The 14,165-nt window shown below is 45.6% G+C and overlaps 1 protein-coding gene across 2 annotated transcripts in view; it reads left to right on the top strand.

The window, feature by feature from the left end:
• Positions 1-967: 967 nt before the first annotated feature.
• Positions 968-14,165, top strand: part of KPNB1 (karyopherin subunit beta 1) — a gene marked incomplete at its 3' end in the record, with an annotated part of 32,234 nt that continues 19,036 nt past the window's right edge. Inside the window, exons 1-6 of one of the 2 annotated variants that reach the window (XM_081166243.1) lie at positions 968-1,576; positions 3,152-3,210; positions 9,010-9,192; positions 9,558-9,758; positions 10,430-10,582; positions 12,146-12,205. In XM_081166243.1, coding sequence (XP_081022369.1) covers positions 1,537-1,576; positions 3,152-3,210; positions 9,010-9,192; positions 9,558-9,758; positions 10,430-10,582; positions 12,146-12,205 — 696 coding nt within the window. In that variant the 5' untranslated portion in view covers positions 968-1,536. The remainder of the gene's footprint in view (positions 1,577-3,151; positions 3,211-9,009; positions 9,193-9,557; positions 9,759-10,429; positions 10,583-12,145; positions 12,206-14,165) is intronic. The other variant, XM_081166244.1, reaches the window with a different exon arrangement.

The following is a 14,165-nucleotide window of genomic DNA, read 5'->3' as shown; positions in this document are numbered from 1 at the left end:
GGGTGGGGGGTGTCATGATCGCTCAGGAGCAATTGGGCAATCTCTTCTTTAGCTCCTGCGATCGACCTGGAGAACCCTGTCGATCAACCTGTCGATTGCGGTCGACCGGTTGGACATTGCTGGACTACTGTAATACACTCTACATGGGGCTGCCTTTGAAAAATGTTCAGAATCTTCAGCTGCCCCAGAATGCTGTGATTCAGTGTAAGGCAGTTCATGTTCCTATATATGCGCTACTACTTTCATGCAGCTCATTTCAACTGGGCTTGTGGCAAATGAACTTTCACATGAAACCATCTGTTAGGATGTGCACACATTATGTTTCGATCAGTCAGTTTTTACCTATAAGTTGCGCTATGGACTATAACATGCTAAAGACCCAGAGCTAAAATGAATACAGTATCAAAAGTTGTTTTTCCAGATCTTGTACATACATCCCATGAGAAATGTCAAATCTTTCATGTTAGAAACTTATAATTAGATGATGTATCTGACAATCATTGCATATAGTGTGGGGCAGAGTAACATAAGCAAGGGAAGAGGTTAGAAAACATAGCAATAAATTTATTAAATATATTAGTATACTCAGGCAAACATAAAGCATGTGAAACATCAGCAGCCTGCACTTATTTATGTTTACTCGGAAGAAAATTTCACCTCTCTTGATAGTTCTCACACACACCCCGCCCAAGTAAGTGCGCACAGGATCACAGCCTTAATTAAGCCTACATCTTTCCCCCAAATCTTTCTTAAGGGAATTTTCGCTTTTTTTAAGCAAACTACTGCGCTCCATTAGACTTAACACCGTCATGACGTACGAGCCATAACTGGCCAATCGGCGCTTGAGGAAGAGCAAGGCGGGCGTCGGCCGGTTGAAAACGAGGGGAGGGGAGAGCTTGCTCTTGTTCCTGCGTCTTGGCTGTTGCGTGAGCACGTTGGTTACGCACGAACGTTACGTGCCTGAAGGCGGGCTGGGGCCTGGGAGAGGCCTGACCAGTCCAAGTCAGTCAGTCGAGTCAAGTCAGTGAATAAGGGAGCGAAACAGCTTCCCCTCAGGGAGGCTGCGTGTGAGAGGAGCGTGAGGGCTTTTTTTTTTTTGCACGCACGCCCCCACCCACGCACGCCCTCGAGCTCTTTTGTTTTCCTCCTCCGGGTGAATTACTTCGCTTCACCTCGCCGCGCGCGCGCTTTTTTTCGGTTTTTTATTTTTTTAAAACTCCCCTCTTCCTGTCCGTCCCCCGCCTCCTCCCCCTCGTCCTCTTCCGCCGCCACAAGGAGTTGTGTGTGGGGAGGGGGGGAGGGGAAGTAGTAGAGGAGAGGAGAGTCGTTTCCGCCGGGGGTGGGGCCACCCCGCCGCAGCTGAGGGAGAGAAGTAAAGAGCGCGAAGGGAGAGAGCGGCCGGCCGAGTGAACGGGGAGAGCGGCAGCAACAGCAGGCGGCGGCGGCGATCACCGACTCCGGTGCTCCCTTTCCCTCTCCCTCCCCCCCTCCGCCTCTCCTCCCCACCAGGCGCTCTCGCCTCACGCCGCCGCCAACATGGAGCTCATTACGATCTTGGAGAAGACGGTCTCGCCAGGTAAAAACGGGGAGAAGGAGGGCTGGGCGGAAGCAGGGGAGGCGGCATCCCGACAGGCCCCTCTCTCCATGGGGATGGGCGGGAGGCCAGGGGAGGAAAAACCAACTGCCTCCCCCCCCGCCCGCACCACGATATAGAATAATATGTGTGGGGGGTGGGTGCTATTTAAAGGTGGGTGGTCGAGGGGGAGAAAGGGGTGTCAAAGGAATGAATGGTCTCGGAAGGGAAAGGGAAGGCCACGGGGGGAGGGGGAAGCCGAGGATGCCGGGCGGTTGGAAAAGGGGCTTCTGCCTTCTAGTGTGGGCAGCAAAGAGGTATGTTTTTTGGGGGTGGAAAGGACGAGGAAAGAGAATGGGTCGGGGGGAGGTCAGTTAGTTGGATGGGTATTTCCGCCAGCCCCACTGAAGCGGTGGGCCGAGAGTTGGTGGTTGCCCAGGCAGAAAGCTTCCTCTCCGCCCCTATGTTGGTTAGGGGGGTCCGTTTGGTGGCCTGAGTGGGTGAGGGGAGGGCCGGGGGATACGAGCGGAACGGCCTCTGCGTCAAGGGGGCAGCGATGTGGGGCGGGGGGTCCTGTGCGAGGCGAGCATGGAGGCGCCTCTCGTGGCACGAGGGAGGGAGAAGGGAAGGGTGGGGTGGAAGCTGCCTCTGCGAAAGGCGCCTCGGCATATGGCTGTGGGGCAAGCCGCCTTTTCTGCTCCTTGTGTGCGATGGGCGACGGGTCTCTACCCCCCGGATATGCTCGTTTAGAGGGGGAGAGAGGGAATAAGTCTTATGTGAATTGCGGGGTGGGTCGTGAGAGCGGGTCCCAGGCGGGGTTAGTAGAGGTCTGGGGGTGAGATCAGGATCTCGCAGCCTTTGACACTCGGGCTGAGATGTAGCGCCCGGGGAACTTGCACACTTACATAAGAAAGCGGTCCATGTGCAGGCCGGCATTGGCCGAGGGTGGTCTTGTCTCTAGCCTGGGGTGCAGGCCCAAAGCGGAGAGGTGGGGTGGCAGCAATAAGCGCCCCCGTGCTCAGAGCTGGCAGACTGGGGAAGTAGTCGCGGCCCAGCACATGTTGGGGGAAGTTGAATGCATCTCTCCTCTTTCTCCCACTCCCAAAATACGCTTAGATTTGGAGGGATGCGATCTCGGGTCTCCAGAAGCGGGACTCTCGGGTGATGCACACCGGACCCACTCGCTGTGTCGGGGAGGCGATTTCCCTGCTATCCAGCCTTTGGGGAGAGAATGTATCAATTTCTCTGTCTCTCTCCGCCCCCCCCCCGGCCCGCCGTGAATGGAACCAAAAAAGTGAATTTCTCAGTCGTCTTGGGGTGCTTCTTGCTGATAGAAACGAAGTTTGGCTAGAAGGAGAGAGAGCTCCCGAGGCCCTCAGTATCGGGAGGGGTCTGTTGCTGGACGCCTGGTAGGAATGTGAACATGTGGGCGCTTCTAGATTGGTGTGGGGTGTCAGCGCCTTGATTCAAGCAGTAGAAAAAGGGGCGAGCGGATGGGGGAGATCCTGCTGGGCCGGAATTGGGGGCCGCCACTGACACCCCCTCGTGTGTGTCCCCCCCTCTCCTAATCCCCTGCAGATTGCACCGAGCTTGAGGCAGCTCAGAAGTTCCTGGAACAGGCGGCCATCGAGAACCTGGTAAGAGAAAAACCGGGCTTGGGCTGCCCTTGGGTGGGGTTTGGAAAAGCGAAATCCCTTTCCTGTGTGTGTTTTATTATTATCATTATTATTTTTTTTAAAAAAGCCATAGCAGGCCGAACCGCCATAGAGGGGCGCAGCCTAACCGAAGGTTTTTTTCTCCTCTTTTTTCCCTTTTTCTCTCTCGCTCTCTCTTTTTGGGGGGAGGGAGGGGGAAATGCAGGAGGCAGCCAATGGCAAGACTCCCGGGAGTCGCGCCACCCAATCGTGAGGGCGCGCCGGGCCCGCGGGAGGGAAAAGGAAGGGGAGGGCGATTTGGCTCTGCCGCGCTGCATGCATGGAGGGAAAGGCGGGGGGAGGAGGATGGATAGATGAGGCCTGCGGGGGCCGGCCATGTGGGGAAGCCGGCATGAGTAGCTAGCTAGATGCCGCCGGAGGAGAAGGAGGAGGCCGCCGCTGCATGAAACGGGCCAGTCCGCCTAAGTGCTCGTAGGCGGGCCTATCTTAGGTTTCGTTTTTCCCTACTGGCTCCCCTCCCTAATTTTAGGGCTTGCCATGCTGGGCCTCCGAACCTTCCTGCATTTTCCTTTCCTTTTCCATTCTTTTACAACTCCACCCCATAGCCCTATTCTTAAAACGTCTCCCTTGAATTTACATGCTTTATAAATAATATTTTCCTTCTTTTCTTCGAGACTCTTTTTTGAAATCTGTTGTTGGTCTGTCTCTTAATGCCATCAGCACATTTTTTTTTAGTTTCTAAAACTTTGTGAAATAGTAATTCGTTTCTGTATGCAAAAGCCTTGCTTTAGAAGGCAGGTAGGGATACATTGTAAAAGGGGACACAGCCAAGTGGGTGTCCTGAATGTAGAAGAGGTGGTGCAACTTAGGTTATGTACTTGAACTGACAGCACATAAAGCAGTGAAGAAAAATTCAGTTCACTGTATATTCTAGAAAGTAGGAGAGGAGAAATGGGTAACTGAAGCCTTTTATTGGATCAATTTAAGATGAGTGTATTGAGTTCAGTGGTTGATCTCCACGCTGAATGGAAATGTGATTGACATTGCCTAGATTATTTGTTTTAATAAAGGCAAATGAGCCTGTGTTTCAGATGATGGACTACTTAGGCATGCATACATATTTAGGAAAGATTGTTCAAAATACATTGAAATCACTAGTAGCATGTCCCAATTAGTTATTAGACAGGTATTACTGAGGTGGCGTTGCACGTTACATTCATTGAGAGAACCTTTAAATGGCTCTTCATAACTAACACGTCTTGGGCTCCTGCCTTTAAAATCTGTGGGAATACTCTTGAGGCTTTGGGTTGACTCCAGCAATCTTGGAGTCTTTTAGAGAAGTATTGTTTCTGAATTGCATATTATGTGTTGCATTGGCATTGTTGGGTGAGTGAATAACTTACTAGGCTTCAGATGACAAGGTGTATTCTAATTTCCATGTAGGTGCTTAGCTGAATCCTCCACCCCATCCACCCTGTTTCTATTTAATTTGCAGGGTCATGTTCTGTAGGGTGCTTTGCACTGAAATACTTGATGTTAACACATACTTGCTATTTTTAGAGGTCATGCTGTACTTCTTCTACACTGTAACAGTGAAATAGAAATAAAAGGAGTAAAGACAAAGGGAACATTCGTATGTGTGTTACCTGAGCAGTGTCTTCCCGCCACCCGCGACCAGTAGTGTTTCTGTGAATAGCCTGACAGTTGCTTCTCTTGAAAGTTAAGCAACAGAAGGACTTTGAGATGTTCTTGTATGGTTTCATACACCACCTGTGGATAGACAGACAATGTTCTTCTTGGGGTTAAAGCTCATGAGTTATAAAGAAGCAAGAATGTTCATGTGTAAGGTAATCTGCACCAAAATGTTCTTTTAGTGCTATGCTAATCTACTTCTTGTGCTGCGTAACGAATGCTCTTGGCCCTGAAGATCTTGCATGTTTTAAATTAATGTTAAAGGTAACATTAACTATGTAAGACCCATCTTCCTGCCTCACCACAATGTTTTGGTTAAGGTGCAGCCCCCTTCCAATCAAAGCATCATATTTTAAAAAATTATCAGAGTTGCACTCCACCCTCATTCCAAAGTGTATACAAGGTATCCCGTTCTATTCTCACAGTATATTTGAGATACCTGGGGTTGAGGGACTGTGGTTGGCCCAAGACCAACTGGTGAGCTTTATGACTGTGTGTGGATTTGAAACTGGGTTTCTCAATTCAGTGTCTAGTGTACTATTTGCTGCACCATACTTGTTCTTACTGTGAGTCCTGCAAAGAGCTGAAAAATATTTGCAGGTCATATGTGCAAAGTGCACAGATTTTAAGTGACCTAGGTCTAGGTGATTAGGAGCCAGCTTTGCCACAAATAGAAATAAGTTAATAATTGAGTGCTACCACAACTTTTAGACATCAGTGACATTCACCTAGTGTCTGTGAATTGAGCATAGACTTAAAACTTTGTGTGTTAGGGATGGGAAGGACATCTTATGAGATAAAACACAGGATTTCCAATCAAATAATGCTTTCAGAACTTGTTTTGTCAAGGTACTTTGTAGCTCTGCCCTTACTTGCACTCCCTGAGGTGAAGTCCTGTGTTACAGTACTTTAGGATTGTTTTAAGTTTTCTTCCTGGACTGCCATTTACCAGTATAACATTCGCTGCCCCTTGAATTCAGAGTTCCACACTAAAATGCAGTGTGATTTTATTTTTTTAGGACAGAATGATAACTGGGTAGAGGAGGATCAGGAGATTGCTGCACAGCAGAGAGCAGGACTTAGTCAGATTTTGCAATACACGGTTAAATGCATCCCAACCTTAATTTACCCCTCTATAGATCAGCTTCATTGCAAAATTGCAACCATCCCTCTTCACCTAAGCTCTCTAAAGTTATCCTTTTCAGCCATATAAACACTTACCCAAGTTGCTTTCTACCTACTCACTTGTCAACTGCTCAGAGTTTTCTCTCATATTGTGTATGAGAGAGGTGAATCGCCATGAGCATTCCATAACCCTGTGTAGTCCAAATGGGAGGTGCATGTGTGATGTGTGGACCGCGTGTCTAGACTTGCTTCCTGTACCACCCGTGTTCAGGCTAAGGAAGTTCATACTGGGTGGATTGAAGGGCAGGGTATAAGGCAGAGTTTGGCAATATTTTGTGGCCTGTGGGCATATTTGGAAACAGGAGAAATTATCATAGGCAACAAACACATGCCACAGCTGACAACACACAACATCATCTATTATATTGGCTACAACAGAATGCTGCTTTTGTGCCTAATTTCACCGGGGGGGGTGTGTTTACCCTGTGTGCACATGTGCAACTGCAGGAACCACATTAGTGACCCTTGATACGTGAAATTGTGTAAGAGCATCTTGAGCTGGTGTAGGATGAGGGAAATTGGTTGAAAGATGGAGAACAGGTTGGGATTCTACAGGAAAGCTGAGAAAAATTCCAATGTTGCTGTATAGGGACCACCCGTGGATAGAGTATGGGGCTGGGGAGGCTGAGATATGAATAATACCCATGGGGATTTGGATTTGTTTTTCCTTTAAACAGATACCCTCCAAGCTGCATAACAAGTCACTTTTTGAAAGTGAGGAAACTTCCAAAAGCAGTTAGTAATATGCCATGGGTTTGTATGTAATTTCCATACAAAGAAAGTAAAAAAATTATAATAGGCAGCCCCAACCCCGTAAGCACTCTGAAATACTGACAAGTCTGTGATTCCTAGACACCAGTACCAAGCTTTCAGGTGTCACTATACTAAGTGACCTGGCTATGCTCCTCCATCAAACTGGCCTGACGGTGTGCCTTAAGTAAGCATTGCAGTTCGTGCCATTAGATGTTCAACCACCCACCCTGTGCTGTCCCACCGTCTGCACATCCAAACTGGGTAAATAAAACTTGACCAATATCCAAACTCTACAACCTACCTTTTACCATTTGCTGTTTTTCTTTTCATGATTTCTCTTCAGCCATCCATTACTAGTCTGCCAGTGCACTCCAGTGTTGCTGAAAATAAAGGGGGATTTAAATCTGTCAAGTGCTTTTGAGCAAATTGCAGTTTAACACCCATCCTGGTTTGTTGCTAGAATTTTATAGAGCCATCCTAGTTGAATGTTGGCTAAATATTTCCCAGTTCGTTCATCATATTAACACATGAAGACCTTTTGGTGACAGTTTCCTTATTAGGAGATCATGTTCGAACATGCAGAACAACTCCTGTGTCCTTCGCCAAATTGACTGCTTTAACAACCACTGCTAGCTACTTCTAGGATTTAGTTTGAAGTCACATTTCTTTTACAGCAGGGCAGTCAGCACTGAGATGTCTGGAAAAGCCCATGAGTCAAAAAGGACACAATAGTAACTTTGTGCACTTGCATAGGGTGGAAATGCTACTGATACTCAGTGTAGCTGCACTGAAGATAGTTAGCATGACTAATATTAGTTTCAGTAGGTCTATCTTGAATAGGACTTGGTTGGATACCACCCATTCATTTGCCTACCGTAAAGATGTGCGAAACAACAGTTGATGGATATGATGTACTTACCTTCTTCTTTTGTCGGTATTATTATTAATGCCTTAATTATACTGACTTGAGAGTATAAATTTTGACTCTGTATCATGAGTATTAAGAAGTAATTGTGGATTTGCTTAGTTGCTATCTACTATGCAGACCCAGGGGTGGGGAACTTCCTGCCTAGGTCTGTCAGGCCTCCCCCTTTGGTTTGCAAGGCTGTTATGGCCAAGCCACACCCATTTGCTCTGAATTGGTGTGGGGCAGGTAAAGATGTAGCTGGACTGGAAGGTGGAGTGCAGGCACTGCCCATCTGCTGATTGGTAACACCTGCAATACCTGTGCGCACAGCTTTGCAGGCTCATCGGAACTTGGAAAGCACAGTGCTTTTGCCTGCATGGTTTAAATTCACATTGCACGGGCAAAAAGAGGTCACCTGACTGCATTGTGACTTCAGGTGATTGATAGCTCCAGTTCCCCATCCCTGATGTAAACGGCTTATGCCCAATTTCTCCTGCAACCCTGTTACAATCCTGTTGTACAACCTTGTACGAAATTCTGCATATTTAGGTTGAGTTTTAGAAATCTAGTCCTACAAGAATCTGCTTAGCAACTCAAGGAGAGGACTGGAATTGGGATGGTTCTGCCATATAGCAGAAGGTAGCAACTTGTTTCAGGTAGTATCATGAAGTGGGATAGACAGCAGTGTCTGAATGTTGCAACAAGCCTTCTTAAAATGTTGGCCCTACTAGGATGGAGTGAAATGAGGATTGTTCCATTTTGGGCTCTGATCGAGGCAGCAGAATATCTTGAGCTGCAATGGTCATACATACTATCTCAGCAATGGTGAAATCAGAAAATAAATTTCCATGCAATAGAGTATCACACTTGAGAGATGTATTCAAATACTGTATGAGCTTGAGCATGGAATCATTGACTGACTTTCAGTAGGTTGCTGTGTGTCAGTTCTTAATCTGTAAGGTAGGAGTAACCAGAGGTTGCTTGCACTATTCATTTCACAGTTATATAAATCACTACTAAGAAGGACTAAACATGTATGATATTACATATTGAGGTGTGTATGTACTTTCAGCTTGGGAAAGGTAAGATTCTTCCATTCTGGTTTTTGACCCTTAAATTCAACTGTAAATGCTGTCACATTCATGCAAAGGTTAGAGTTTAGGCGTAACTACTTCTTCACTCAAGGAAAGGATGCAAGCTAGCTTCAGTTACTGAACTGTATTTACCTCTCTTTTTTTGGCCAGCCCACTTTCCTTGTGGAACTGTCCAGAGTGCTGGCAAACCCAGGGAACAGCCAGGTTGCCAGAGTCGCAGCTGGTTTGCAGATCAAGAACTCTCTGACATCTAAAGACCCTGATGTTAAGGCCCAGCACCAGCAGAGATGGCTTGCAATCGATGCCAATGCTCGTCGAGAAGTCAAGAATTATGTACGTAAAAAATACAGCATTTTTGCTTTTCTTCCCAGTTGTGTTTGTTCAAGCACCCTGTTATTCTGTAGTGAATGCAGATCTTGCATCTACATGTGTGTTTTGAGACCTTGTTTCTCAGTTTACTTTTCTCTTGTTTATTTCAAAATCAAAGAATCTGTTTGGTCTCTGGCGTGTGAGATTGTTTTCTCAGCTTAAAGAGATTTCTTACGGTGACCTCTGGGATCCTATAATAAAATTGAAAGTCCCATGCCCAGAAGATCTGTGTGATCTTGTAATATAACTGAAAGTCCCCTCTGTCCTTGTACCAACAGTATTCCAAGTGTGGCGGCCTCATGTCTTGTTCCTTTCTCATCTCCTTACAGGTTTTGCAGACCTTGGGTACAGAAACCTACAGGCCCAGCTCAGCATCACAGTGCGTTGCTGGCATCGCCTGTGCAGAGATCCCCATGAATCAGTGGCCTGAACTTATTCCACAGCTGGTAGCCAATGTTACAAATCAGCACAGCACAGAACATATGAAAGAGTCAACATTGGAGGCCATCGGCTACATTTGTCAAGATATTGTAAGTGCCTACTGAGTCTGCTGTGCTAAAAATTGCTGCTTTCCCCCCTGCACCTGCTCTGCTCCTCTGCTCTCAGTGGCTTAATTTGAATCTGAACTGTGGGCTCATCCCCCAAATCAGTTATGTTGTGTGTCTGCCACTTCATCACACCAAGGTAAAAACTAATCCATAGAACGTGGTATCCGTGTTCTACAATTTCATGAAAGAAAGCTCTTACAGAAAGTGTGTGTAGATGTGAATGTGTGCCAACAGAGGGAAGACTGCTGGGGGGGGTTCTCATTTCTTTTTTTCTCTGCTTCACTTCCATCTCCACCATGCCTACTGTTGCACTGGTCCTCTTGCCACAAATTTCTTCTTGTTCCTTTTCCTCTGCTGCGCCACTGCTCTTCAAGGAAAAAATGCTCTGTTCTGGGAACCTAAATGTTTGAGGACTTTTGCTTGTGTTCCCTGCAAGATCAGGCATGCTGCTGACCCAGAGTAACTAGATACGTTTGTTATGGAGAAAGAGGCATGCATTTATTCTGTACTTGCATGGAATATCTGTCCCTGTAAGGTTAGAACTCGTAAGTGAATTGGGTGCTTAGCTGTTCTGTGAGATACCTCCATGCTGGTTGTGATCCGGCAAAAAATCTCCTCTTGACATTTCTTTCTGTTTTGATTCCTGTTTTTAGGATCCAGAACAGCTTCAGGACAAGTCTAATGAGATATTGACAGCCATTATCCAGGGCATGAGGAAAGAAGAGCCAAGTAATAATGTGAAGCTAGCGGCTACCAATGCACTCCTTAACTCTTTGGAATTCACCAAAGCAAATTTTGACAAAGAGGTAAGTGGTCAGATGTTAGTGCGGTGGAGAGTGAGTGTGACCGAAGAGGGAAATTAATGGGACATGAGAAATAAATCCATGGTCCGTGATGAGAAACCATGCACCACTCTGAGTTTTGATGCATTCCCATTTCTGCTGAGACTTGGATTTGTGTGTTAGCAGCCTGTTGTGAAAGCATAATCCTATTGCAGTGGTGAAGAGTGAATACTAAATCAACTAAAATTGTAACTCCCAAATAATCCTGTGAATTTTAACGGAGGCACTCTAGGAACTCTGTAAAAGAGTTTGCAGCTTGCAAGCTAGCACCTCCTTCCATGCCCTTGATGGAGATCACTTCAGTACATAGGGAGCAAAGCAGTCTCTTGGGTATGCAGGGCCTGGAATTTGCTTCCTAAGCAGTCTGTGCTGTGAAGCCTAGTTTGTGTGTTCTTCTCCATCTTGGGGTGTGATACTGCCTGTGGATGAATTCCTTGGTCTGAATTTGCTGCGTAACTATTTCCCAGGCATTGCCAGTGTATTTCAGGCAAGAGCAATGTTTTAGCATTTTTAGAAAAGTAGTGCTTTTATCAGTCAGTATAGGCAATGTCACCCTCCCTGAGCCTTTGTAAACCATTAAAGCCGTCTCTGGAATGGTGATTGCAGGGGCCAGGTTTTAGGGTTTTTTCTTCTTCTTTTAATTGGCTGAGGCATGGAAGGAAGCTCTCAGGTAGCCTAAATGCAGATCTGTAATCCTTGCCTCTTCAATGTAGAGGCTTTTGTAAAGAATGAGAGAACCTCTCCGAATGGGTGCAAATCATTTATTTCAGTTTTCTACACCCGAGGAATAATTGCTGAAGTAATCTTCCTTACCTTTTGGTATTAACTTTACCAGAAAATGTAAAGATTAAGAATTAAACTACTTAATTAGCCGCTTAAAAAATAGAAATAACTGCAGTGTTCTGGGAAGACATATGGGGTTTTTAAAATCTTGCGGAGTCAGTTGGTACTTAGTAGTCTAACCCTTTTCTATTTTGTGAAAATGAGAAGTCCTGTTTTTAACAAGTCTTAGTTAAAAAAACTTATTTCTAGCCTATTATATTAAAAAAAACCCTCAAGTAATTACTGGGAAAAGAAACCAGAGCGACCAGATGTTGGAGCCTACCCTTTCACTTGGGAAGCAGAGTGATGAAACCCTGATTTGCTTCATATCCTGCAGTTTTTTAATCTGGTCCTTGATTTAAATGAACACAAGTCAAAATATATTTGATCACGATACCCTCAGCTTTCTTTTTGTAAAAGCAGATTGCTTATAGGTGACAATAGTGACTGACCTGTTTGTCAAAGCTGTCAGTAGGAGGAGGCACTAATTTATGCCCCAAACAACACAAGAGTTTGAGCCTTTTCTGACCATGCTTCACTGGTGGGTTGCCTGTATACTGAGAACCACAGTTGGCAAGAAAAACTGAAATTGTCAGTGTTTTAGTACACTGTTTTATTTTGGAAACAAAATACTTTATTGCCAGGAAGCTTTGACACTTCAGTCCTAATCATCTGTGTTTCTCTCTTCTCTCTCCCTATTTCCAGTCTGAAAGGCACTTTATTATGCAAGTAGTCTGTGAAGCAACACAGTGTCCGGATACAAGGGTAAGTTAAGTCCTAAACTGTTGTCAATAGTAACTGATAGTAGTTCTGGTCAGTGTTCAAAACTCCCATTGTTCTAGGTGCATTTTGTGACAGGGAATTTCATTAGCGTGAGCAGTTTCTGAGGTATGGGCGCAGTACCACGCCTAAGATTTCAGATTAAAACTGCGGAGTGGAAGGACAGGAGGACCTTTTTCTGCCTCCCCACTTCCATCTACTCTCTGAAGACTGGAGAAGAGACCCTCTTAAGAATATTAGGCGGACGGGCAGGGGTAGGACTAGATCATGTGAATTATGAACATGATATTTTAGCTGCCGTTCATTCATTTTCAACTTTGTATTCTTGTTATAAAAAAGCGTGCCTAGACACTCTGTTGTTACGCCCATAACCTAGGTTTAAGGTGCCATTTAGCTTCTACCTTTCATATCTCAGTTTCTAGCATTGGTCCTGGTATATGGAACTAGTCAGAGCATACTTCTTTCTCCAAAATGAGCATGAGAAATGTCTTTAAATAATCCTGTTTTTAATTGTCCTTTATTCAAGATAATCAATATATGTGGTGCTTTAGAGTTGTGTACACAAAACAAAAGGCATGTATCTGTCCCCAAGGAACTTGCAATCTAAATTGACAGTGGCGCAGACAACCAAAGAATGGGGAAAGGACATCAGGGTAGGCAAAGTATTAATGTGAGCAAATCCCATTGCGGGCTGAAAGGCTTGGAGAGATTGGAGGAGGGGCTTGATGTGGTCTGAGCAATGGGAGAAACGAATGATATCAGCAGTGGCGTTTTGGGTAGAGGTGGGAGGGTTGATGCAGGCAGGTCAGAGAAAAGGAATGTGCTATATAGTAAAGGCAGGAGATGGCCAGAGCATGGACCACAGTTTTAGCCGAGGGGACTTCAAGAGGTGACATTTTTGCCATTCATCAGCAAGAAGCAATACGATTTAGCAACATAATTGAACATTGGGGAGAACACAAATGAGTTAAGTATAATACTAGGGCTGCAGAGCCTTGTTTCAGTTGCAAGCAAACATGATCTACACCTGCAGAGGTGATGCTTGCCAGTTGCTATCAAAGGTCTGTCTAGCCCAGCATTCTGTTTCCAGCTGTGACAGCCAGATGCTGCTTAGAAGCTTGTAAGAGGTGGAATAGCAGTGCTCCTTTTTTGGCAGTAGCAGGTAATCCAGATCATGCTTCCATTTTCAGCTCCGGCAGCTAATAAGTCATTGGTTCATACCTTTTGTGAATTGCGGTGTTGGGTTTTGCAGTTGGATCACTCCTGAGTATATGTGGCTGCCTCATTACCACGATTGGCTGTCTACTGGGAATGGGTCTGATTGTGAACCTTTGTCTATTCTCGTAACTTCAGTTATGGTGATTGTCCTAACAGACTGCGGATACTGAGGTCATGTGGCCCCATAATTATGCAGGCTGCAACCCTGCTGGTTCTAAGAGGCCACTGGAGGGGATGTGCTGCATTGAGCATTAGCACAAGACGCCTTGCCTTTGGTGAAAGCTTTTTGGTGCTTTGTCTGCAGCATTATTATGAAATATAAGGTGAATACAGCTGATAATTCACCATAGGAACAAAATAAGCTATACAGTGGTGCCTCGCAAGACGAAAAGAATTCGTTCTGCGAGTCTTTTCGTCTTGCGATGTTTTTCGTCTTGTGAAGCACGGTCCGTCGCAACTGCGCCTCTTCAAGCGGCTTTAAAAAAAAGCGCAAGCCGTTTTCGTCTTGCGAAGCAAGCCCATAGGAAAATTCGTCTAGCGAAGCAACGCAAAAACGGGAAACCCTTTCGTCTAGCGAGTTTTTCGTCTTGCGAGGCATTCGTCTTGCGGGGCACCACTGTACCTGATCAAGTCATCTTTATACATATCTATAATATTTATTAAGTTTTCAGTTTACAATATTTAAACATCTTCATTTTCACATTATTTTTGCTCATATGAGCTAGTC

Source organism: Podarcis bocagei, assembly GCF_964188305.1.
Source record: "Podarcis bocagei genome assembly, chromosome: 13".
NCBI classification, from domain to species: domain Eukaryota; kingdom Metazoa; phylum Chordata; class Lepidosauria; order Squamata; family Lacertidae; genus Podarcis; species Podarcis bocagei.
Note: the sequence above shows the minus strand (reverse complement) of the source record. Positions and strands in the feature narration are given on the sequence as shown.